The sequence below is a fragment of the Podarcis muralis genome, chromosome Z (assembly GCF_964188315.1).
Source record: "Podarcis muralis chromosome Z, rPodMur119.hap1.1, whole genome shotgun sequence".
Taxonomy (NCBI): Eukaryota; Metazoa; Chordata; class Lepidosauria; order Squamata; family Lacertidae; genus Podarcis; species Podarcis muralis.
In genome coordinates this window covers 48,492,551-48,519,022 of record NC_135673.1, presented here as the reverse complement: position 1 = coordinate 48,519,022, position 26,472 = coordinate 48,492,551, and the positions used below count along the sequence as shown (strand labels likewise).

Below are 26,472 nucleotides of genomic sequence, written 5' to 3'. Positions count from 1 at the left end.
AGCTTCTCTCCACAGAAAAAAAATGTTTGAGTTGGATCAGGGAATCCCAGGCCATGCCCAGACACTGAGTCATTTGGTAGCTTCAGTCAAAATCCTCTGAGCTTCAGTACACCAACTGCAAGTAGAAGGAACCATTGCCTAACTGACAAGAGTCCTATTACTACTACTACTACTACTACTACTACTACTACTACAATGACGACTACTATAAGTGCAACTGGCAATTTACACAAAGCAGTTACAAAGTGACATGTCCCCTTCTTGGAGGAGGGAATGATCTACAGAAAAATTACATAATGCTCTGAACATTAGCATATTAAGGAGATGATCTGGCTTCAGTGTTGAGATTTCAGAACTGTGAACTAAATTTAATGATGACTTCTGTCATAAATTACACTTGAAACCTATTCCTTGACATGGATATTTAAACTTCTTGAAAAAGGAAGTATTTTCACTGAAAAAACTTCAAAAACTATCAGAGTTGATTATAAATTATAAAATTATAAAATTATAAATTATAAAAAGAAAGAAGTCACACTCTGAATATTAAGAATGTTATTACTAGATCACTGGATTGCTGTTATACAGTGGTACCTCGGGTTACATACGCTTCAGGTTACAGACTCCGCTAACCCAGAAATAGTATCTCGGGTTAAGAACTTTGCTTCAGGATGAGAACAGAAATCGTGCTCCGGTGGCGTGGCGGCAGCAGGAGGCCCCATTAGCTAAAGTGGTGCTTCAGGTTAAGAACAGTTTCAGGTTAAGAACGGACCTCTGAAACGAATTAAGTACTTAACCCGAGGTACCACTGTACTTTGAATTGCTTTACCCATATTTGATTGTTATTGTAATGATGTACTGAGTTGCATTTTTGTTGCTTTGAAATGAGCTACTTTTGAGCATTTTTACATTTTAGTAATAAGTAAGAATGCAGAAGCTAACTAGAAAATGAACAAGGCACAAACCATTAGAAGACACTTACCAGATCCAGTGCTGATCCCCCACCTAGGTATTCCATGATTATCCATAACTTTGTGCCCTAAAAATGAATGCAGATAAAGTGTTAGGCTTTTCAAAAGAGATTAGTGGATCAGCTCACTTCATCATTTCAATGAACTGTTGGGTAGAAGGATCAGTTATAAAGACCACAGCGCGGCAGTCCACACAGTACCTAAAGGAAGGTGCTATATGCAGATAGTAGAATATTCTGATTCAATGACTCTTCATATTTTGCTAATGCAGGACCTTTGTGAAAATAGTGTTAAGATTACTGAACCAATAACTGTTGTTAAAATAAAGTTTTTTGTTTTAAACAGTATCTATGTTTGAGTAAGGACATGGCAGTAAGCCCTTGTTTGCAGATTATTTTAGAAATGCAATGCCCAGCGGTGACAAGGGATGAAGCTGTTGCTGGTTTAATTAGGCTAGAACTTTGTTGAAGCAATGCTCTCTCTGACTTGAGATCATATCATAAGGCAAAGAAGCACAGAGGGGCCCTCTTTGGAAATACTGAATGTTATTCTTGATCCCACTGCATTCCTCCAATGATCAGAGTGGTGTCATCATTTGGCTGATAGGCCTACTGTAGCCTTTGCCACAGAAGGTGGAACATGCCCCAGTCATCTAAGTTTTGTTTACTTTCATTATGGATTATTGTAATGCACTCTATGTGATCCAAAATATGGTAGCCAGATTTTTGTTTCGTGCTCACTATTCTGTCAGGTCAACTGGCTTCCTATTTGCTTCTGGGTTTTGTTGAAGGTGCTGGTTTACGATTTAGGGTAGGACAAAAACAAACAAACAAACAAACAAAAACACCACACACCTAATTTTTGTTTTGTCTTTTAATTGTTGGCTTTATTATGTTTTATCTGTAATTGCTTTTACAAATTGACGTTAGTTATTTTTCTACTTTTATAACACAACAGACCGCAAATATACGCACATTTAACTTGTGCACGTTCAGCTTTTAAAAATGTAAAAAGGGGGAGCAGAAAGAGGGTGGGCATCTGGGCGAAAAAACTTCAGTGGCCATACCAGGCATTGCACCCAATGTGTTTTGACTAAATATGATTTTGGCTTTATGCACTATCCCTGAAACCCCCATGTAAGTTGTGGGTCTCCTTTATTTCATTTGGTTTTATGGTTATACTATACAGCCGTACCTTGGAAGTCGAACGGAATCCGTTCTAGAAGTCTGTTCAACTTCCAAAACGTTCAGAAACCAAATTGAAGCTTCTGGTTGGCTGCAGCCAATCAGAAGCTGCGGAAGCCCCGTTGGATGTTTGAGTTCCAAAAGAACGTTCACAAACCAGAACAATCACTTCCGGGTTTGCGGCGTTTGGGAGTCAAGGTATGACTGTACAATGATAATCTTAGCATAATATGGAACATCTATCAATAAAAACAGAGTTAGAGCCACTATTCCATTTTCCCTTTGCACCACCTGATCATCCATCCTGAGAGAAAAAAGTGCATCTGAAAAGCTTGCATGATGAACTGTGAATACTAACTAATCCTGAAGAAAGGTATTTTAATCTCTTCAAATACTGCTCCAATGACAAAGTTTTACCACTCAAGATATTTGCATCTGAACCAAATGGGCTATTTATACAGCTATGAGACTGTCAGTTAACCATTTCCAGGTGAAAATGCTATAATGTGAAAGTATGCTGCTTCTTTTTAACAGAAGACTTCCTCCACTTATTTTGAACTGTTTCGTTCTCTGGCATCAATATTATATATTTGGCTGTTGTAATGAATCTGGAAAATGCTACATGGAAAACAGGTGAACTGCATTCCACTTATAAAGTATAGTCATTAACAAGTTCCACTGAGCTCACTTGGATTTACCTTCTAATAAGTGGGTTTACAATTGGAATTGTTGAGACTATTTTATTAACTGGCATTTCAAGAGCAAAATATATATACACACAACCCTCAAAAAACACTTTTTATATGTATGTGTGCCTATGTGCACGTGGAGAGAGAAGAGAGAGAGAGGGAGGGAGAGAAAACGAATAATCCTGGTCTGATTTTTAAAGTATTATTTGAGGTCTATTTTTAATAATAAAGACCATAAACAAATTGTCATATTAATTCTGCTCATGACATGAATTACATAAACAGTATTACCAGCATAACCATGTGATATTTACAAAAAAAGGGGCAGCTATTAGCAAAATAAAAAACAATGATAATACATGCTACTAAATCAACATTTGATCATCTCCTTCATACACAGGCAGAATATAGATTTTAGAACAAATATAACTGGTCTTAATCAAACATTTCAATTATTAGTTACAGATACTCAGAGCTATCAGCATAGTTAAGGGCTTCAAATGAAGGGAATTAACTGATAAGAGGCAATAGCCTCTCCACAAGAACATCAGACAAAAGATTTGTCAGCAATTTATTTCCATCTAAGGCTGAATTTTAGCCCAGTTCAATTTTCTGAATGCACACGAAATACGGGTGTAATTGAACAAGCAAATAAAGGGGCAGGGCAGCCATACTCCATGTCCAGCACTGAATAGAGCACAGTTTGTTGAGAATCATGAAGGATTAGAGACTGTATTTATACTATGAAGGCTTGTTCCAATGGTCAGAATTAAGAGGGAAGGCATTTGGTACTTTTAGCACTTTTCACAAAGCCCAACTGTGCTAGGAAGAAAAACCTGCAATGAGAACTCATTCTCAGGCTAACACTGTGTGGGCCACACAGATACCTTTGGATGGCTTGAGTGCAATCTGCTTGCAGAGCCAAAATAAGTGCTGTTTTTCCAAGAATGCCTCATTGAAATCTCTACTATAAACTGTAGCTGAATGTGTATAGTTTTCACCTAGGCATCCAAGAACACTCCTTGGAATTTACTACAGGACAAAAAAGTATAGCCTGTATACAGAGCAGAGGACAGCGCCTAATTATTGAATTCTGAATGATTTTTTGGTTAAAATTATGACGTGTTAGAGCAGGGACATGGAATCTCCAGCCCAGGGACCTAATTAGGTCCATCAAGTCTGAGAGTTTAGCCCGCCAGGCAGTTTTGCACAAACCATGGCCACTTTCCTCACACCTAATGCCTAATGTCAGGTGCAGAAACATTCCAAGTCATGGCTAAATTGAAAAATGAGCACACACTAAATGTGCTCAATTCCTCCTTTAAATCACCAACTTGAATTGAGGTTGGCAGTGTGAAAGATCTGCCCTTGAAGGGGCTTGCTATAAGCACCAATTGGTGGCTGGCGCTTACAGCAAACCCTGCTGAGATCTGCTGTGCTACACAGTTTCCAACTGGGAACTCTGAAGTGCAGTTGATCTCTGCCCAAAGCAAGACTTGCCACTTTCAGCAGGTATCTTTGCTTGCAACCTCACTGGACTTCAAGACAGGCTGCAAAGATCTAAAGGAATCAGAAACACATTTAAGAACGTGGTCCCAATTATTTCTTTTGAAGTTGGGTCATCTGACATTAGGGTTAAAAAAATATTTCCATTGTAATTCCTGCCAAAGTGTCCTGGTCTGTAGAACCTTGGCAATTTGTGGTAAGATTGTGCTGTGATGTTTCTGTTCAATATCGTATGTTTGACTTTTCTGCATGTTATAAGTACTTGTGAAACCACACAGAATACCAGTCATAAGCTCCCTAAAGTCACTGACTAATTTTTCATAACAGTTTTACATTTAATTTTTTTTAGTATGGAAACATGGCTTGCTATTTTAAAAATACGGCCATTGAGGAAATGCAATTTGTTGCATTAGTTGAAATGTCTGATCCTAACTGGGGGCAGGACCAGGAAGGCAGAACAGATTACCCTCTTCCCACAGGCACGCACACCCAAGTGCAGTGTGTTAATGAGGACATCATGATCCAATTCTCCCTTGAGGATGAAATGGCTTCTTCTCTTCTAGCTTAGGCACTAGAACAATCACCAGACATCTCCACAGAAAAGTCCCAGCTTTCTGCCAAGCAGGGAGAATGCGGTTCTTCTGTAAAACCTTTAGGGAGGGCCTAGTGGATTACTACTGAGTGTGATTCTGAATGTGCTGTTCTAGCAGTGGTGCTGTGTCTTACTAGCTTAATGTATACCAATTTATTTAAATATTCTTTTACCTCAACTTTATCTTTCTTAGCATTCTTTTTTAAAGTGAGATGTAGGTATTTTAGAGAATAAATGAAATAAAAAGGAGCAGACTCCTGAAGTCACACAGCAATAGGGTAAAGAATTAAAATACAGTTTGTTCCTTACATAAAAGAAATAAAATGATTTAGGATGCTTGCTTCTGCTGTAAAAGGAGAAGCGGTGTGTGTGTGTGTGTGTGTGTGTGTAGAGAGAGAGAGAGAGAGAAAGAGAGAGAAATCTGTGTATGTGTTGAAAGGGGTTGAGAGAGTGGTAACTGTGTTACGCAGAAAGATAAACATCTCAGGCTCAAACAAGTATGTATGAAAATAACTGAGGGGAAGAGGGAATGGATTTGATAGGAGAGAACAAAGCATTAAAAAACTTTTTTTAAAAAAGAAAGACACCAGACAGGTAGCTTTCCACCCCACTTCTTTGTCTTAATATTTTCTAATTCCACATCACTCCTTTGGGAAACTCTTCATCTTCTCACAGTCCTCTCTATCCCTTCCCATATCTGTTGCTCCATGCACAGCATCTTCATGGAGAGCAACACCTCGGCAAACAATGGGAATTTTTGAAAACTTGTGGATTACTGAGGGTACAGAGGAGTGCCACTGGGAGGGGCACAGAGAGAAGAAAAGAGATGGTGCACCTGTAGCAGCAAAACCAGACTTCTTCCTCTGCCCCACCTGCAATAAAACTGCTGTAAATCTCCAACTCTTTGACTTTATCCCCGAAGGTGCATTCTTCCATTGTCTCCAGAGACAGATAGATGCCAACAAGGGGAGTGAAATGATTTGGTTTCAAAGTCCATCAATAGAGAGTATTGCTAGTTTGTTTTGGGTTTTTAATCCAAGCTTTAAATGTATTTTAAAATCAATAAAAACACAACTAAAGAAGACAACTGGCCAGACAAACAACTGGAAGGTGTGAGTTGAAATGTCTTTACAATTTTTGACCACACCAAGACCTTGGAATGCAAACTTCAGAACCACAATACGAACAGACCGAACTCAAACTCTATCCTTCACCCACAAAATGTGGTACCTATTTTTTTTTAAAAAAAAAATCTGATAGCATTCCATGGTTCTGCATCTCACAACATTAATCTTGCTGTTTTCAAAGAAAAGAATTGCATTTTTCCAGTAGACATGGAGCAACCATAAGAATTACCTTTAGATAGGAGCCATAGTACTTTGTGACGTACGGGCTGTCACACTGGCTTAGCACAGTTATCTCTTGCTGGATGTCTTCTATTTCATCTTCTGCCTCCTCCAGGTCTATGATTTTTATAGCAACCACTTGTTGTGTCCGATTATCAATTCCTTTGAAGACTTCTCCAAATGAGCCTTTTCCAATACGTTCCAGTTTTGTGAAGAGTTCCTCAGGGTCAGCTCTATGATTCTGAAGGGAGTGGGAGGAGGGCACAAAAAGAAAATAGTAAGTGAGGTTTCTGCCTTTTCTCTCTCCAAGACTGAGGATTTTAATTCATATCAAGGGAATTATAATAAAGAAGGGGGATATACTGACTAGCACTGGGCGATATTATCAATATATCACCCAGGACCAGTATGGGGGGGGGGGGGACTGCAATGACAGCTTCACTCAGTGGTATATCGCTGGTGAAACTGTCACAGCTCTTGAGCCCCTCTGCCTCCAGTGCCTGGCCAAGGAGCCCCGGGTTCCCTGCCAGCCATGTGTGAGTGGAGCGGGGGGGGGGCTCATAGCTGGCTCCCCTGCCCCCAGCAAAGCCTGGCCAAGGAGCCCCAAGTCCTCTGCCGGTTGAGTGCAAGCGGTGGAGGACTCGGGGCTCCCCCAGCTGAGCAGCAGGCTGGGCCAGCTGTATGGGCCACAGCCCACAAGGTGTGAAGGGGAAAGCGCCTCAGCTCCCAATGATGAGAGCTACGGCAGTTTCACCCAGCACCTTGTTGGCTGGGGCCAATGCAGTTTTTTACCGCGATGTTTGGCTGCGATACACCGTGATGTTGAAAACTCAACATCGCCCAGCCATAATACTGATAAGTCCACCCTGACATTCAGCACCAAATAAATCCCAAATTCTTTAAACTAAGTCGAGTGTGTGATCTCCTAATCTTTGTGTAACATTTCACACAGCTTGAAGGGATGGAGAATGAAATGGTAATGAAAAGTGATGGAAAGTTCTCTCTGACCACAACAGCAAGAAAACTGTCTTGTAATTGAGGCAAGAATCTGTGTAAATTACTAATCCCATTTATTAACATGAACTGCTAATTTCATTATCTGATATTAGTCATACAGATTTCTGAATCCCTCAAAGATAGTCTTTTTAATTACAGTCACCAATTGCAGCTGTGACACTACCCTGCTGAAGGAAAATCAGCAAAAGATTTGTGTATTTTAGAAAGGACTGTGAGGAACCTTAGCAACAACTCAGGAAAGTTATAATAATGAAAAGAAAGGTTTCAGATTGTCACAGCAGCAATAATCTACCATTAACTGGGGGCATGTGATCATTGTCTACAAAAGGAGGGATTTATTAAAATTCTGTCTGTGAACAATAGATAACCACAAGGTACATGCATACATAAGATGGAAGAATCACCCATCATGTCTTTGTGAGGTTCAAAAACCAAAACCCAGTCAAAGCAATTTATGTAATTTGCAGCAAAACCAACGAGAAGAGAGCCAGCATGGTGTAGTGATTAGAGAATGGGATTGGTACCTACAAGACCAGGGTCCCAGTCCCAACTCTGAGTGACTTGGCCAATTTCTGCTTTCAGCCTAACTTGCCTCACGCGGTTGTCATGAGGATAAAATGGGGAGTGTGTGTATGCTAAGAACCATGAATGCCACATTAAACTCCTTGAAGAAAATGAAAAAGATATATATGTAAAGGTAAGATTTAGCTAGGTAACTCATGTTCACTGTTTTTCTAGTTTAAATAAAAAATAAGATTTTATTAAGATTAATGTTAAAATAGATTAGTGTTATCTTCAATGAAATTCACAAAATAACCAATCAACCCACAGCTGGCTATGAATTTATTTTTGGTTTCTAATAAGAGCATTGCTGGTGACAACAAGGACCTGATACAGTGGTACCTCTAGATACGAACGGGATCTGTTCCGGAGCCCCGTTCGCATCTAGAGGTAAACGTATCTAGCGACGGCGTGCCTGCGTGCACGTGCGTTGCTTTTCGCAAGCGGCGAAACCCGGAAGTAACGCGCTCCGTTTCTTCCGGGTTGCCGCAGAGCGCAACCCGAACGCGCTCAACTTGAAGCAAATTTAACCCGAGGTATGACTGTAGGTCATTTGTTAATGGCAGTATGTCCAACCCTTGCTAAACTACTTCTAAATAAACTGGTATTTAATCTCTAATAAATATACTTATAATTGCAGCCTTTTGTATTATTAATCTTAAATGTCAGGGTTGAACTAGAGTCCTTGAGCCATGCAGTTCACATGCTTTGTCGTTAGACTATAGATTCTTCCTACTGGAGGAGAGAGGATAGGAAATGCTATGAAGGAAAAATAATGCAAATGGTTGAAAATGCTTCCTCCCCTTAAAAAAGCTCAGTTGAAGGCTACATCGTGTTACATTTCTAACTGGCCCTTCCTTCAAAGAATGGGGATTTGAACCCTGGTCCTCCTAGCCTCAGGTTAACATTCTAAGCCATGGGTAGGCAAACTAAGGTTCACGGCTCGGATTAGGCCCAATTGCCTTTGGATCCAGCCGCAAGACACAGGTAAGCAGCTACTGGGGCTCGTGGTGCTCTTGCATCTCTCCCCCCCAAAAAAATATAGTCCGGCCCCCCACAAGGTCTGAGGGACAGTGGACTGGCCCCCTGCTGAAAAAGTTTGCTGACCCCTGCCCTAAGCACTATCCCATCACACTGGCTATGCTAATAGATGCTAGGCAGTAACATTTTGCAACCCAGGAGTTATCTTTCCCAGGAACTTTACTCAGCCCTTTGCAAATACAGTGGTGCCCCGCAAGACAAATGCCTCGCAAGACGAAGTTCCCTATGGGCTTGCTTCGCAAGACGAAAACGTCTTGCGAGTCTCGCCAATTCCCCCCCCCCGCTTTCCCCCCCTTTTTCAAAGCGGCTAAGCTGTTAATAGCCTTTTAACAGCTTAGCCGCTAAGCCGCTAATAGCGCTAATCCGCTTAGCCGCCAATGGGGTTGCTTCGCAAGACGAAAAAACCGCTAGAAGAAAAGAATCGCGGAACGGATTCTTTTCGTCTTGTGAGGCACCACTGTACAGAATTGCAAAGGCCCAGGGAACTTATGCACTACAAAGAAGGCCTGAACCTGGAGCATGTTCCAATTTGTACTTTTTTTTAGTACAAGCCGCAGCAGTTGTGCAACATTCCCAGCTTGCCTAATTGTTCCTCTTTAGAAACCAGCTGATAATTGCATAGACTATTTCCTTCAGTGCTAAAACTGTTCTAAAGCCTCATGGAATTTTCCACTTCTAACTTTTCATCCCCAGCTGTACCCCACCCCAAGGACTGGATGCTACCAGAAAAAGGCAAGGGTACTGCTGCAAGAGGAGAATCAGGATGCTTGTAAAAAAATCACCTCTCAAAGATAAAGAAACCAGCAGGGATTTATCTTTTCAAGTTTACAAGGAAACGTGTCAGTTTCCTAGATGTTTAGAAATAATGTAAGTTTTTCCAAAACTAGATATACTTTTAGAATCTCCCACTTTAGAAATCTGTTTAAAGACTGTTAGGAGCTGTATGCAAACATCATCTGAGTTGAAATAAAAAAGGCAAACATAACCAAATTCAGTAATCCAGCATTTAGCAAGGACTTGTTTCCTTAACCATTACATAAACCAGCAAAAACATAACATTATGTGTCAGTGATGCTCTTTGCTATTCAATACACTATGAGGGATAAAAGGGAAGCCAGCCATTCTAGGAGAAGACCCCCTGAACGCAATAGACCTAAGTACCTTGATTTCAATAGGCCTCATCTGAGTATGACTTAATAGTGCAAACATCGTAGGGTTGTCCTCTTTTTCAGGTCTGGTTGCAACATGAGCTTTTTCCTGGACAGGTCCTCTTTTTCAGGATTAAAATTTCTGTCCAGGCAGATTTTTAAAATTTGGCAAAATGTCCTGGGTTTTTTTGTTTGGTTTTTTGTTTACACTAATCCAAGATTTTTTACAAAAGATAAATACAATTTTTAAAGCCTCATGCATCACGCTCCCATTTCTCACTGTTTTTCATAAATGGAATATACTTGTTAAACAGTTTAATAAATTGTTCTGTGCACACTTATGTTCACAAAGGTGTATGTGGCAAGTGAGAGAGAAATATGTATTATTATTATTATTATTATTATTATTATTATTATTATTATTATTATGTTGAAAGTTAAGAACATTGCTACTAACAATATATCTATCACAGCTTCTATAGCTGTAAGAGCTCTGTAGTTAAAAGTAGAAGTTGGCAAATGTGTCCTCTTTTTTTGCTCTTCAAAATATGGCAACCCTAAAACATCATGATAGTTGATGTCACATGTTCCATGACAAAAAAAATACTTTTTTCAGTGGCAAGGAACTCTGAAAAAAACAATACGAAGTGATAGAATTCTGAAAACAATAAATAATCCTGCACTCACTGTCTAAATTAGCAGCACTTGTACTGAAGAGTCACTATCTATACTGTCACTTTGAAAATCCTCCATAAGAACATAAGCAGAACCCTACTGGACCAGAACAAGGATCCACCCAGCCCACCACCCTGTTCTCACAGCGGCCAACCACAGGCCCATGGGAAGCCTACAAACATAACTTGACCACAACATTACTCTTCTCTCCTGCAGTTCTCAGCAACTGGCATTCAGCGGCATGCTGCCTCCATGGAAACTAATGCAGCAGGCAGTTTGTACATGGCCAGAAGCAATGTTAGCAGGAGACCTGCCTGCACTTCCCCATTCCTGCGTTTAGCAGGACCATTCTTTTTGTGCTCCCATTGTTTGAGACAAAATAGCAGGGAAAGTGCCCTCAATTATTCCAGCTCCCCATGGCATTTTCAACTGTGTGAACTCAAGCCAACGATCCCCAGCAGCCAAGAGTGAAAGCGAACAAACATCTTCGTAACTTGCAGGGTTAACATTCAGGGGTTCATCATTCTGTGTCAATCCTTAAGCCTAGCAAGAATCATGTATCAAAATATTCTTGGTGAGAAGAAGCCACGGATGCTTCTCATTGGAAAAGCACCCCCCCCCATTTGTCATTCCCTTCAGCCTCCAGCAAGAATACTGTTCCCCATACACCAGGGGTCTGCAACCTTTAAGACAAAGAGAGCCACTTGGACCGAATAAAAAAAAAACTGGGAGCTGCAAAACCATTGTGACATTTAAAACAGTGGGGAGTGTCGGGGCACACAATGCGCCTCCTCCCCTCGCTAGTATCCACCCCGGAGCCGCGGCAAAGGTGTAAAAGAGCCACATGCGGCTCTGGAGCCGCGGGTTGCTGACCCCTGCCATACACTCATCCACAAGAGAACACTTCCCAAAATGGACAATGTTTTGGGGATTCTAAACTTGTCCTGGTTCATCAGTGTCCGCTGGATGATACCAGATTGTGATTTTTTAAGCTTGATGGGGCTGGATCTCAGAGCTTGTCAATATATGAGACCTTTATTTGTAGTTTTGCAACTGAGCATATTTTTAAAAATTACACAGATGAAAGTCATCAACTAAAGCAGCTAAGTTAAAGAAGATTCTCCTAAGGGTAGAGGTGAGTTTGCACAATTAAAAGTCAAAACAAGTAGTTCATAACTCCACAGCCCAATTTTGCCTTTCAATTTGCATTTTGATCCATCATGACATTCTAAGGATCTCTTAAGAACCATAATTGTAGCAGGACAGTTATTCTTAACTTTGTACTTACAGTACAAGCTATTCTATGTTATTTATTTTGGGGTCGCAGAGAGGCCTGAAAGGCAGCTCCCTAGGGAAGATTAAAATATTCATTTCAGGAATGTTATTTAAGTAAGATAGAAAACTAGAGATGGAAAATTGCCTATAAACATAGACCTCCAGAGAACACATGAACCCACTAGAACTGCCTTCAAGAAGCCATAAACTCTCAAGCTCCATTCCCCTTCTGTAATGTGGGGAGGATACTGACCTAACTTGATCTTACAGCTTGCAAGGAGGTCTGTGAAGCACTTTGAAGCCTTTCAAGTGCAAGATGGTAAACGCTATAAGTAATCATCAATATGCCTTTAGAACCATATTAAGACTTTCAAAAAAACAATTCATACATTTTATGATGTCAGTTGAACCCTCAACTTGAAGCAAATCCTAGCTACTTGAAAGCTGCTTTATGCCCATCAGCATGCAGAGATATTAAAATAATACTACAAAATTTAGAATAAATTTAACTGTGGATAATGTGCCTAGCCTATAAAGGAAAGTCTTCCTATCAACAAACACTAAGGGAAGTTTGAAAGCAACAAGAAAGCACAACCCATATTCTCTTTTCTACCTCACCCTCTAAAGTATGGGATTACAGTGGTACCTCAGGTTAAGTACTTAATTCGTTCCAGAGGTCCGTTCTTAACCTGAAACTGTTCTTAACCTGAAGCACCACTTTAGCTAATGGGGCCTCCTGCTGCCGGAGCCCGATTTCTGTTCTTATCCTGAAGCAAAGTTCTTAACCTGAAGCACTATTTCTGGCTTAGGGGAGTGTGTAACCTGAAGCATATGTAACCCAAGGTACCACTGTATGATACTTTTGACAGACAGCAAAATAAAAATTGGAGGATTATCTCTATGTTGTGGACTCTTCTTCATTGGAGGTTTTTAAGCAGAAACTGGCTGGCCATCTGTCATGGATACTTTAATTGAGGTTCCTGTGTTGCAGGCGATTGGACTAGAAGACCCCTGGGTTCCCTAACTCTACAACCTTTTTCAGCCCAAGGACCACATTCCTGTGTGGACAACTTTCCAGGGATGCCAGTGGTGAGCAGGGTCAGAAGCAGAATTGCAACAGATGTGACTCTTACCTTTTTATGGTAGGTGACATTGCAGCCATGCCAGAGGTTTCTACACCCACACCCCATTCAACCACTACCTCAAGGTCACAGTTTAAAAATACATTCCATACGGGCAACAGCACCCATGGAGTGTGTGGAACTGGGCTGGTGAGAGGAGGTGTATCTTGGGAGGCACCCCAGGACCTGGAGGGCCACATTTGGCCCCCAGGATTGAGGTTACCCATAACTGGTCTATAGTTCTCTCCATTACAATAAAAAACACAGCAGTTATCTGTAAGCTAGTGAAAGGATCATATCCACCATGTTCAGGGAAGCCTTAGCAAAACAAATATTTACAGAGAGTTTAAGGATATCTGTCATGTCAGTATCTTCACTGGAATGTTCTTGAGATGTGACACTGCCCAATAACCTGGTATTCTTGTTTGAGATTTCACACCCCTGTCATGAGTTGATATTCTGTTGTTCGCTTGTAACACTCCTATATTCTACCTTAATGTGCTGAGAAATCTTAGCTTGCCCAGTAGAAGAATCATTTTGTTTAATAGGTTTTTTTCTTACAGTAATACCTGCATTGGAGTAATGAATTCAGTCGTGCAAAATATGGAATACAAACTACAGTAGGTAGCCTCAAAGAAAGAGTAGACAAGGAACTATTACCACACAGGTGGAGAGATGAAACATGAAGTGGTATGACTTGCAACAAGGAAATCTCTTTAACCTTTGTATGTTATATTTCACTGTTTTACTTCCTTCATTAGTTTGGGTCAGGAATACTTTTCAAGATGACGAAATCTAAATCTACATGAAGATATTTACCAAGCATTAGTGCACTGAATAATGTATCCACCTTTTCTGTAAACCAGCAAAGCCTTAGCATTTCCCAGATGCAATGCAATACACTTATCTAGGCTGGTATCTCATGGCTATGAACAACCAAGGGTTACTCTGGTAGCAATATACATTTGTGAATATTGTGAAGCAACTAGACAATGATCCAACACCGCTAGAAAAACTGGACTACCCATAAGACATGGGTCCATCGCCTAACAGAAAATAATGCCAAACTCAGCGCTGCAAGTGGCACTACTCTAGTGACAGATGCCTCATTTGCAAAAGGGGAAGAGTCCCTTCTATGCTTCAGAAGGCCATTAGTTACCTTTAATCCTGGCACCTACTCATATAGAAAGTAGATTTAAAATGCTAAAAGACTGGGAGGTATATGCTCTTTTACTGACTCTACATGCCATAGTAGGAATCAACCATCTGTGAGGTACTAAACCCTAATAGTTTAAGGCAGTGGTTCCCAATTATCTAACTACTGAGGACCCCATTTTTCAAAAGCATAGCCAAGGACTGCCTGTGTTTGAAAATTTTGATATCTATAGTAGTTTTTGTTATGTGAATGGTGCCACAGACCCCCTAGATGGGTTACTCTGACCCCTTGAGGTCTGCAGACCACCAACTGAGAACCACTGGTTTAAAAAAGAATGTAATTTGCCTTCGCTTGCAACTCTACAAGGAGTAACGGAATAGTCCTGAAAAGTGTTTTGCACTTAAAACTACAGCTGTCGTTTTCTGTGAAAAGCAGAAGTTTGGCATGTACATAAACTCTTACATCAGCCCTCAAAACAGGAAGGTTGTTAGCAATATCTGTCTGACACTGAGCAGTCTATGCAAAATTAATTTGTGTTCTCAAGTCTAACAAGTTAGCAGGTCTCAACATCACAGAAACATCAATCAAAAGTTAACATGACTAGCTGCTCTGGGTCATACTGGAACACCAAGCTGCCTTCCAGAGTGGGTTGTCTGAGGCTGCAAATTAAGAACAATGTTTCTACCAGTCTATATCTTTGTGAACACCCACTTCAGTCAACACTGTTTGATCCTCCCTGCTATGATGCTAAATAACCTAAAACTCAAGAGGGAAAACAGTGCCTTTTCTCCTGACAAAGCAGAGTTCAAAGCTTGATCAAGATGACAACAGAGCAGGAATATCAAGAAGCACATAATTATTAACATGAAGCACTTTACTTTTATAAAACGTACAACAAATCATTACCCTTCATTACAACAAAGCACATAGTCTGCAAGTTTAAATGAATATTGATTTCTTCCCCAATTAACAGTTTTCAAGGGCTCTCTACTCTGCTCTGTATTGTCTTTGGAGCCAATACTGCAACCCTGACTACATCTGTGTTGAAAAGTGTCCCAATAATTTCAAAGGGATTTAAACCCAACTAGGTATTCTCAGGATTACTAGTGTCTGATTGTATGCTAGAAATCCTTTTCTTAGTTCTCTTTCTTTCCAAACTAGTTAAAATGTTCCAAGTTATTTTTGTTATCTTAAGAACTATAATTAATCTCTCTACAGATTAAGTATGCCACATAAACCCATCAGAAGTGGTGATCTTTATTTACATCTTATCTGGAGCATGTCGTCTTCAAAAGGGTGGGGTTGTGTTTTTTTTGGGGGGGGGTGTCTTTTGTAAACAAGTTTCCCTCAGACTCCACAAACTTCTGGAGTTATGAGCAAGAAAGAATGGCTAATTTCATTCTGAAGGTTTTGTATTATTGCACCGCTTTCTCTAACTGACAATAATTCGACTGCGGCAGACCAACACAGCTACCTACCTGTAACTAGTGCGCATTTGTTACACTTCATATACTTAATATTTGCTGCTTTTACTAAAGGAGTAAGTCTGCCTTCATTTTTTGACTATACTCTTTAAATATTTCTATTGTGACAATTGGAGTACCCTCTGAAAACAGCTCTAAAAATAGTATTCTACTGACCTGTTCTTCAGTATCAATATTAGCCTCCAAATTCCTATCGGCCAAAACAGGAGTTCTGTGTGCACATTTTTGAGCTATAAACTCCAGTTAAACCTGAAGAACCATCACAGACTGAGAGCAAGCTGTGAATTCCATCCCATCACATGCAACACAACTGGAGTGTTGGCCAGTTTCCAAGCACAGCCTCTGCATAGATATGCCAACAAACATGATTTCAATCTGACAGTTTTCGCTGAAGGCTGAAGGCAAGTTCTAATGTTTCATCCAGGAAAAGTAGTAGTTGTACCTTGGTTTTCAAACAGCTTAGTTCTCAAATGTTTTGGCTCCCAAATGCCACAAACCCTGAGTGTTCCGGTTTGCAAACTATTTTTGGAAGCCAAACGTCTGATGGGGCTTCCGATTGGCTGCAGTAGCTTCCTGCAGCCAATCAGAAGCTGCACTTTGGTTTCTGAACCTTTTGGAAGTCAAACAGACTTCCGGAACGGATTCCGTTCGACTTCCAAGGGATGAATGTAATGTGAACCAAGGGCTGTGAAGCTGCTACATTTTCTGGGGATGCAAAGTCCCAACACAACTCCCTCTTCAATTGAACAAGTATTCCTGTACTCCTTCAAACCCATCCAGAATGGCATCAATAAGGTTGGAATCTCAGTATCCCCTCATGGGTAGGTTAGTTGCCATGTTTACCTGTTCAGGAAGTTACCTGTTCAGGATGGGGCTGTACTGGCTCTGAAGGAACAAGTGCATTGCTTGGAGTACTCCTGAAAACACATTTGTAGCTAGAAGTCCAAGTGTCCTCTGTGGACAGGAGTGCCTTTTATGAGCTTCATCTCGTTCGTCTGGAACTACAGCTGTTCCTGAACAGGGAAAGCCTGACCACTGCAGTTCACCAAGTGTTGGAAACCTCAAGGCAAGATTACTGTAATGTGCACTATGTGGGGCTGCCCTTGGGTCTGGGTCAGAAACTCCAGCTGGTGCAGAATGTGGCACTCAGACTGCTGAAAGGAGCTCCTGGTTGAGAACACATGGAGACATTGTTAAAACAGGCGCACTAGCTGCCCATTTACTACTGGGCTGGGGTCATGGTTCTTGTATGAATTTACAAAGCCTGAACAACTTAGTTGTAGAGTGCCTCAAGAATTACCTGAACCCTTACATCCCAGATCGATCACTGAGATCACCTGCAGGAGCATCGCTGGTCATTCCCTGAGTTGGTAAGGCTCATTTGATAACAAATTATTTTCATTGGCTCAGTCCTGTGAATACTCTGCCAATGGAAATTCAGCAGACACCTTCTGTGCCATATTTTTAAAATGTTTGCTACAAACCTTTCTACCCTGCCAGGCCTAGCTATGCAGGCAATTAAGAACACATTCTTCTACAATGGTTAATTGATGTCTGTTTTTAACTTTGTTATGGTTTTTATTGTACAATTTTATGTTTTATTGCTGTAACCCACTTCTATATATTTTTATAGCATAGCAGTGTATAAATATATTTTTTTTAAAAAAAGAGTACCCCTGATGGGATAAAATGGCAGATAGAAAGGCACATCTACCCACCCTCCAAATTTTGTAAAAGGAAAACTTATATATTATATTAGTGAACAAGCCACTTCCAGAGTTTCTGATTGAACTTTCAGTTCTCCACAGCCAGAAACCACATTTGTGCTTAAATGAGCCTATTTTTATTGTCAATCAGCATCTCATTGTCAAAATACTAAAGTAGTTCAGAATTCAGTTAATAACAGTAGGTATGTCAGATCCAAATCACAGACAAACTACATTACGCTACCCAAGACAACTCAGCAGGCTGGAATGATTTAAAATTAGATACGAATTTTCAGTATAAATATGCCAGTAACCTCTACATATGTAAGGAACGCAGGTTCCATGGAAGGGAACTAAGTCAAACACACACAAAAACTCCTGTGGCTCACCACAGAGCATAGAAAAAAATCAAAGCAAATACACAATGGAAAGATCAAAGTAAATGCATATACAGTGGTACCTCGGGATGTGAACGGGATCCGTTCCGGAGCCCTGTTCACATCCTGAATAGAACGTAAGACGCGACCGCGCAGGTTGCGTTTTGCCGCTTCCATGCATGTGCGTGACATCATTTTGAGCGTCTGCGCATGCGGCGAAACCTGGAAGTAATGCACCCCGTTACTTCCGGGTTGTCGTGGAGCGTAACTTGAAAATGCTCAACCTGAAGCACATTCAACCCGAGGTATGACTGTAGTCCTGTTCACATACTGTTTGTGTGCACACACTATATTGTTGTAACTAGTCTCAACAATCTTTGGAAACTTGAGTACTTTGAGAGGCAAGGGAACCTCTCCAGAAAACTCTTAACACCATCAAACTTACAGTTCCCATGAATCTCTGAAGGAAGTCATGACGGTCTTAGGGTAACCTGATTTAAATTTAATACCACCTTGTTTAGAGTTCTGGACAAGCTAAGCAGGAATTATTCTATTTCGAGCTCCTTCAAACAAGTCCAACATTATGTAGTAAAAGTTGCAAGTACAGGTGTCCAAATATTTCCCATGGTCCTACCTTAAATATACCTATGAGAGAACACTACATTCAAGTCCAGAGCTGTTTACACTTCCTGAAATCAAGCTACACGCACTTCCATGCTGCATCCATCCTTGAAGAAACATTTGTTTTGTGTTATGCACCTTCATGTAAAAAAAGTCATCCAAGAACTCTTTATTCTCTGCAGCTATATAAAACCAAAACAGAGAATACTATTAACTCTATGCATATCTAGGTTAAGCTACCAGCTATGAAGTAAAAGGATATTACATAAAGTTTATTACCAACTCTACAAAGTTTTTCCTGGAATTCAGCCCTGCCCAAGAATAATCACAAAATCAAAGGGAGAAAATGGGGGAATATATTTTTAGGTTTGAAAAATGAAAATTCACTTCCAATTTGCTTGCAGCTACAGTGGAATGCCTCGCAAGACAAAAAACTTGCTAGACGAAAGGGTTTTTTGTTTTTTGAGCTGCTTCGCAAAACGATTTTCCCTATGGGCTTGCTTCGCAAGACGGAAACATCTTGCAAGTTTGTTTCCTTTTTCTTAACACTGTTAATACAGTTGCGACTTGACTTTGAGGAGCAACTCATAGAACGCGGTGTGGTAGCCTTTTTTGAGGTTTTTAAAGACTTTGGTGATTTTTGAAGCTTTTCCAAAACTTTCCCGACACCGTGCTTCGCAAGACGAAAAAAATCGCAAGACGACAAAACCCGCGGAACGAATTAATTTCGTCTTGCGAGGCACCACTGTACTCATGTATGGTGAGAATTGCCTCCATTCAAGGAGGCGAATGATGAAAAATGGGTTCTTCCCATAACCCCGTCAGAAGATCGAATCAGGATTCAATGTGACCATAACAGATTGAAGAGTTGGGACCAAACTAACAAATGAAAGGCTTGGGGAAAACCCAGAAAAATTGGGGGGAAACCAGGTTTCCCCCCGTTTTTTTTCCAAAGCCGGTTTTTCCTGCGGGGTGTGTGTGTGTGTGTTTGATATACTTTGAATATGCCACACACTATTCCCCCCTCCCCATTTTTCCTGGAAAAAAAAGGCTTTGGAAAAAAAAACCCTGTCCACCCCCCCCCCATTTTTCCATTTTCTCCCCAGGTCTTCCAGCACCCACCCTTTGGAGCTCCCTGCCGCCTGACACCAGGCAGGTGTTCTCACTGTACTCTTTCCAGCAACTGCTCAAAACATTTTCGTTAGGGCCAGCCCATCTGAACACGTAGAAGCTGCATGCAATTTACTTCCTTTTAACCACTGCTGACTTTAATCATATTTGAATACAGTGGTGCCCCGCAAGACGAATGCCTCGCAAGACGGAAAACCCGCAAGACGAAAGGGTTTTCCGTTTGCGAGTTGCTTCGCAAGACGAATTTCCTTATGGGCTTGCTTCGCAAGAAGAAAGCCCATAGGGAAATCTCCGGGGACCTCTTTTAAATGCTGGCGGTGGGGAGCAAAGCCTTTCCCCACCTCCGGCCTTCAGAAGAGGTCCAGGAAGGCTGGCGGGGGCCGAAAGGCTTTGCTCCCCACCGCCAGCATTTTAAAAGCGGTCCGGGATAGCAGGGAAGCGCTTCCCGCTATCCCGGACGGCTTTTGAAGGCAGGCGGGGGGGAGCAAAGACTTTCGCCCCCCGCCGGCCTTCAGAAGAGGTCTTTGCTCCCCCCTGCCTGCCTTCCCGGGGGCTTTTAAATCGCCCCGGGGCAGCGGAGAAGTCCTCCGCTGTCCCGGGGTTTTTTAAAATGCTGGCGGGCGGCAGCGAAGGCTTCGCTGCCGCCCGCCAGCATTTTAAGATCGCCCTGGGACAGCGGAGAAGTCCTCCGCTGTCCCGGGGTTTTTTAAAATGCTGGGGGTGGGAAGAAAAGCCCTTGTCCCCCCCCCCCCAGCCTTCAGAAGAGGTCGGGGGACAGACTGTCCCCGGACCTGGTCTGAAGGCGGTTTCCATAGGAACGAATTGATTGATTTTCAATGCATTCCTATGGGAAACCGTGCTTCGCAAGACGAAAAACTCGCAAGAAGAAAAAACTTGCGGAACGAATTAATTTCGTCTTGCGAGGCACCACTGTACAGTGGTACCACAGGTTACATACGCTTCAAATTACAAACACTTCGGGTTACAAGCTAACCCGGAAGTAGTACCTCGGGTTGAGAACTTTGCCCCAGGATGAGAATGGAAATCGTGCGGTGGCGGCACGGCAGCAGCAGGAGGCCCCATTAGCGAAAGCGCGCCTCAGGTTTAGAATGGTTTCAGGTTAAGAACGGACTTCCGGAACAAATTACATTCATAACCCGAGGTACCACTGTACTCTTAAATACCTGCCTTTAACTGTGTTTTATCAACCATTTTAATGTTCTGTTGTATATTTTTGTAAACTGTTTAGAAAGCTCTCTTACCATCATGCAGTTTATAATATATAATAACAAATTCAATTTTAAAAACACACAAACAGAGTTTGAGCCTTAGTGCAACATGTTATTTAATAACTGGATGTTGGTTACTTCTGGGCCTGGCATGCAACAAATGTGCCTTACGATTAGCCCTGGCTGACCTCAGGTAGAGATGGGAAGGCCTGGAAAACCCCCAGAAAGAACAGGTTTTTCTCCATTAATTCCCAAAGCTGTTTTTTAGAAATCCATGAGAAAAATGACAAAGAGGAAGAGGAAGAAGAAATGGAAAATGATAGCAGTAGTTCAGAAAATGAGAGAGAATAAACTGCATGTATATGTTGTGTCTTCTGTTTTTTGTTTTTTTTAAAAGCACTACTCAAAGGGTAGACCTTCTATGGAGCTTAAATATTGAGATGGATCTTAACTTTATTTGCTATTGGTGCTAAGGTGCAAATCTGATTATTTTTTATGTTGATGGTTTTTTGCTTTTTTGTTGCTTTTGAGGGAAAGGCGGGTGGTTACATGTTTTATTGCAAGCATAATACTTTTATATACACTGCGTTTCCTGCAATTTGTAAAACTACTCCACACTGAACTTTTTTTCAATTTTCCCAAAAATTTCATTTTTTCCAGAGGAAAACAGGGGGAAAATGTTTTTTTTCTCTTGGCTTCAAAATTTCTGGAAATTTTACATCTCTAGTCAGGAATAATAAGACAAATGCACAAATAAAGGATGGGGGATACCTAGTGTCCTGATCAAGTGACATCACAGTATCACTCTATTCTGCCTTGGTCAGACTACACCTGGAATACTGTGTCCAGTTCTGGACATCACCTTTTAATAAGCTGTTCAGTTTAATTAAACGTTCTGCCCAGCGCCAAGGGCCTTCTGGCAGTTCCCTCATTGCGAGAAGTGAGGTTACAGGGAACCAGACAGAGGGCCTTCTCAGTTGTGGCGCACGCCCTGTGGAATGCCCTCCCATCAGATGTCAAGGAAATAAGCAGCTATCCTATTTTTAAAAGACATCTGAAGGCAGCCCTGTTTAGGGAAGTTTTTAATATTTAATGCTGTATTGTTTTTAACACTTGATTGGGAGCCACCCAGAGTGGCTGGGGAAACTCAGCCAGATGGGCAGGGTATAAATAAATTATTATTATTATTATTATTATTATTATTATTATTATTATTATTATTATTATTATTTTGACAAGCTGGAGCATGTGCAGAGAAGGGCAACCAAGATGATCAAGGGTCTAGAGAACCAAGCCTTATGAGGAACCGTTGAGGGTGTTGTGTATGTTGAAATATTCTTTGCCAAAGTAACATTCTCTGTTTGAAAACCACAGTCTCAAAGTCACATATAGATAACTTAGTTACGTCGAACCACATGGCCAACTTCTAATACCTGCAGGACTTAGACAGTGATCTTATGTATGTATTTATGTGTGTGGGTTTTTGTATGTAAATATATATGTAAAGGTAAAGGACCCCTGGACAGTTAAGTGCAGTCAAATTTGACTATGGGGTGCAGTGCTCATCTCTGTGTTCAGGCCGAGAGAGCTGACATTTGTCCACAGACAGCTTTCCGGATCATGTGGCCATCATGACTTAACTGCTTCTGGCACAACAGGACACCGTGACGGAAGCCAGAGCACATGGAAATGCTGTTTACTTTCCCGCTGCAGGGGTACCTATTTATCTACTTGTAGTGGTGTGCTTTTGAACTGCTAGGATTGCAGAAGCTGAGATAGAGCAATGGGAGCTTCCCCCGTCATGCTGATTTGAACCACCGACCTTCTAATCAGCAAGCCCAAGAGGCTCAGTGGTTTAGACCACAGCGCAACCCATGTCCCTCTATGCATATGTGTGTGTGTGTACACACACACACACAAGCACCAATGCAAGCAGAGAAGTCTCTGCCTAGAAGAACTTATAATTTAACATTCTACACAGGGGAATAATTTGAGAAAAACGTCACGTAAAAACGTAAGAATGTATAGTTAGCTACTGCTGAGAAAACCCATATCTTCCTCTAAAACTAGGAACTGAGGTTTGAAGAGCTGTAGAGGGTGGTAGTAGCATGTTATAACCAAGGAGGGAAGAAACATTATCTGTTGTTTCCATTTTTGTTCCCGCTGGTTTTAATCTTACCATGACATTTTAAGTTGTACTTTAAATTGGAGTTTTTTAAAGCATCTCTGTGGGCCTTGGCTTAGGTCCAAGATACCTAAGAAGAAGAAGAGTTTGGATTTGATATCCCGCCTTTCACTCCCTTTAAGGAGTCTCAAAGCGGCTAACATTCTCCTTTCCCTTCCTCCCCCACAACAAACACTCTGTGAGGTGAGTGGGGCTGAGAAGTGTGACTGGCCCAAGGTCACCCAGCAGCTGCATGTGGAGGAGCGGACCAGCTTCTCCCATGCAGCCAACCTACTACCAAAGATGTGATGGAGAAACTCTTATCTAGGTCCCAACTATGGTGTACGTTCAGCTGCTGGGGCTGAGTGAAAGTGCCTTCTCCATGGCTGCACCTAAATTAACGAATTATTTCCATTGAGAGGCTTGTATGCACCCTGCCAAAAGCTTTTGCCATACAATGAAGCACTTTGCTAGGCAGGCAAGACAAAGACCACAGATACTTAGCAGGCAAAAACCTTGTCAGAATTATTAAAAAGTCTATTTACCAACTGGTAATCATCCATCATGCAGCAACATGTTCCACAGCCTTGGTGCAGCCACTGATCATTTCAATTTCTAATCTTCTACCTACAACATTAGAAACTGAAATTATCAGCGACTGCACCAAGGTTGTGGAACATGTTGCTGCATGTTGGATGAAGAACATACCATGAAAAAGTTGCAAGCTGTCACCTATTAAAGTCTCTGAAATGTTCTTAGATATTGGGAGTGGGAGAAGGGAAGAAGAGGACTGCACGAAACTTGGAAATTCAAGGTCTGCAACGAAGTTTAATCTTAATGATATTGGTAGAAAAGTTTCAAAGATCACCCTGTCCCAACATGAGCAAACCATGTAAAAAAACCAGAATCACAACAGAATCAGCTGAAGGATCACTGTGCCCCTTATCACAGAATTCACAGAAGAATTCAGCAACAACTACAAAAGTATTTGTTTCAACAGCTGAATGATTCCTCTGGGCCCCATCCAGGAAGGCAGATTCTCTTACAGTATACGCAGCACCAAGATCCTTTGTCACTTAAAACTCTCCATGCATAGCTACCAAATACATTCTGCGAGTATAGAACTATGCTTTAAACACAGAACTGCGAAAGGCAGCTTCCAAGATCCACATTTTAGCACAGAAAATCAACAAGCATTTGGCTTATATTAGACTGTGGGTGAAGCAAGGTGAGATGGGTTGTATAATTCTATTCTTCATGGAAGCACTGCCATAATAAATCTGTGGGAAGCAAATTGTGGCAAGAACCATGGAGGAAGCCAATAAATCTGATTTCAAGTCACTTGAACAGCATTCATTAAATAAAGGTATGTTTTGGGTATCAAAAAGTACTGAATAGTTTCTGCAGTCACCACAAAGCTAGGTGTCTACAACAGGGGTGGAGAACACACCAGACCTCTTTACCCAGACCTCAGGAACTCTCCCCAGGCCACATCCCTCACCGGTTCTGCTTTGTGCCCCTTTCTATTGTTTTAATAGGGTTGAAATGTGTTCTTCAACTATGGTAATACTTTATTTGCCTGAACAGAAAGATGGTTTTTGTATGGCTGAAATTTAGCCTACTGAACAAAGGGTTTACCCTGTCTACTTTTATGTCTGGCCCAATGTTAGAAACTCATATATGAAAGCTATGAGCCAAATGGCACCTGGAACCTGGGTTACAGGCGCAAAAACAGAATGGCTAGTCGCCATTTCTGCCCCCCAAAAAACTATGGTTTGGTATTACATCTCAAGGAGCCCATTGTATCCCACTGTAATCTTTGAGATATGGGCAAAGCAAGGAAGTTTGAAATAGTCAAAACAGACTGAACATTAAAGTAGAGAAAGCAAAAAGGTATAATTATATCATTAACATCTAATAACTCCAGACTCAAAGACAACTTTGGTCCACTGTACCCAAATATACACTAACTTGCAAACTTTCAAGCTTATGGATTACTAACTGCTCATCTTTTTAACATAAAACTTACAACACAATCCTATATGTGTCTACTCAAAAGTTAAATCCACTAAAGTTCAATAAGACTGACTTCCAGGAAATTGGGTAGAGGGTTGCAGCCTTAACATGAAATCTAATGTCACAGGAACAGAGGATGTTACTTTATACCACATCAGACCAAGGGTCAATCTACAATATTATGAATACTGACTAGTTCATCTAATAGATTTCTCTACCTGGAAACACCACAGACTGAACCCAGTAGCATATGGTGGTGTGGGCCACCAGTGCTTGCTTACTTGACCTTCTGGCAGGTAGGCTATCTCTGTTTAACTGTGGGGAAGAGTGGGAGGGGCAAAGCAGTTGAGAGGTTAGAACTGCCTAAATGTACTGGAAAGAGCATCTTATTTGGCTCTCCTGGTGTGCTTGTACATAGCCAAACTACCTGCTGCTTTGTCCCTCCCAGGAACCAGCAGCAACCCACCTGCAAGGTCAGGTAAGCCCCACTCCCCTGTCTGCTAGCGAATGAACTAGGAAACTTTTGTACATGAGGCAGGTGCTCTATTACTGAGCTACATTCGTTCCTGACTTACAACTGAAATGCTACCTAATATACTGGTTCAGTAAAAAATAGTTACCATATACAGTTAAAGTTGTATCTAAGCGATACTGGGTGGTTTATGAAGGAAGATTTAAAAATCCCACTCCCCCCTCCCTCCCTCTCTCTCTCTCTCTCTCTCTCACACACACACACACACACACACACACACACACACTATTCTTTTAAAACAAGACATGTAAAGAAGATGGATCTAACTATGACAAAACTGAGACACGACATTAAATGGTTAAAACAATTAGAAACACTAAAGTTCTGAAATTATGGATTTGTGGGCAAGTCAGAAATTGTTGGGCAGTAATCAATTTTATAGTAAGTTAGAAACCAATTACCTTGCCAAAGTACCAAAATCTAGAGCAAGATCTTCAAGCTGTGTCAGTTTCTAGCCACCTTCCAAGGAGCTCATGTGATTTTTTTTTTTTAGATTAATTTATAGTGGCCAGCTCCTTGATGCATATGATGGAATTAGAGAAGAATGAAAGTAATTGGAGGGTTCATTGACCTTTTGAGATATGCTAGATTTAGATGATAAAAGAGTGCAAAGGAATCATAATCTTTTGATCCATAAAGAATGTAAAGAGATAAAACTGGTCAACAAAAGGGAACCCAAAGCAATAAAACCTACTGGTCCTACCAGAGCACCCTTGGTTGTTGTTGTTGTTTTAAAAAACCACAGGTCCTTTTGATGGGTTTAGTGGCATTACACAAACACCCAACAGATTAGCAAATAACTAGCGGGAAATGCATCACACTCAAGCACATCCATCCACACGTGTACAGTTCCAGAATATTAGCTGCATTCGTCTGTGACAACAAAATGACAAAAAGTACTTCCTTTATTTAAATTCATGCAAGCACCAC

The 26,472-nt window shown here is 41.2% G+C and overlaps 1 protein-coding gene across 1 annotated transcript in view; it reads right to left on the bottom strand.

Moving 5' to 3' along the window:
• STK26 (serine/threonine kinase 26) overlaps nucleotides 1-26,472 on the bottom strand; it is a 44,175-nt gene that overhangs the window by 14,593 nt on the left and 3,110 nt on the right. Inside the window, exons 3-4 of the mRNA XM_028715937.2 lie at nucleotides 6,299-6,529; nucleotides 983-1,039 (exon numbers count right to left, since the gene is read on the bottom strand). Coding sequence (XP_028571770.1) covers nucleotides 983-1,039; nucleotides 6,299-6,529 — 288 coding nt within the window. The remainder of the gene's footprint in view (nucleotides 1-982; nucleotides 1,040-6,298; nucleotides 6,530-26,472) is intronic.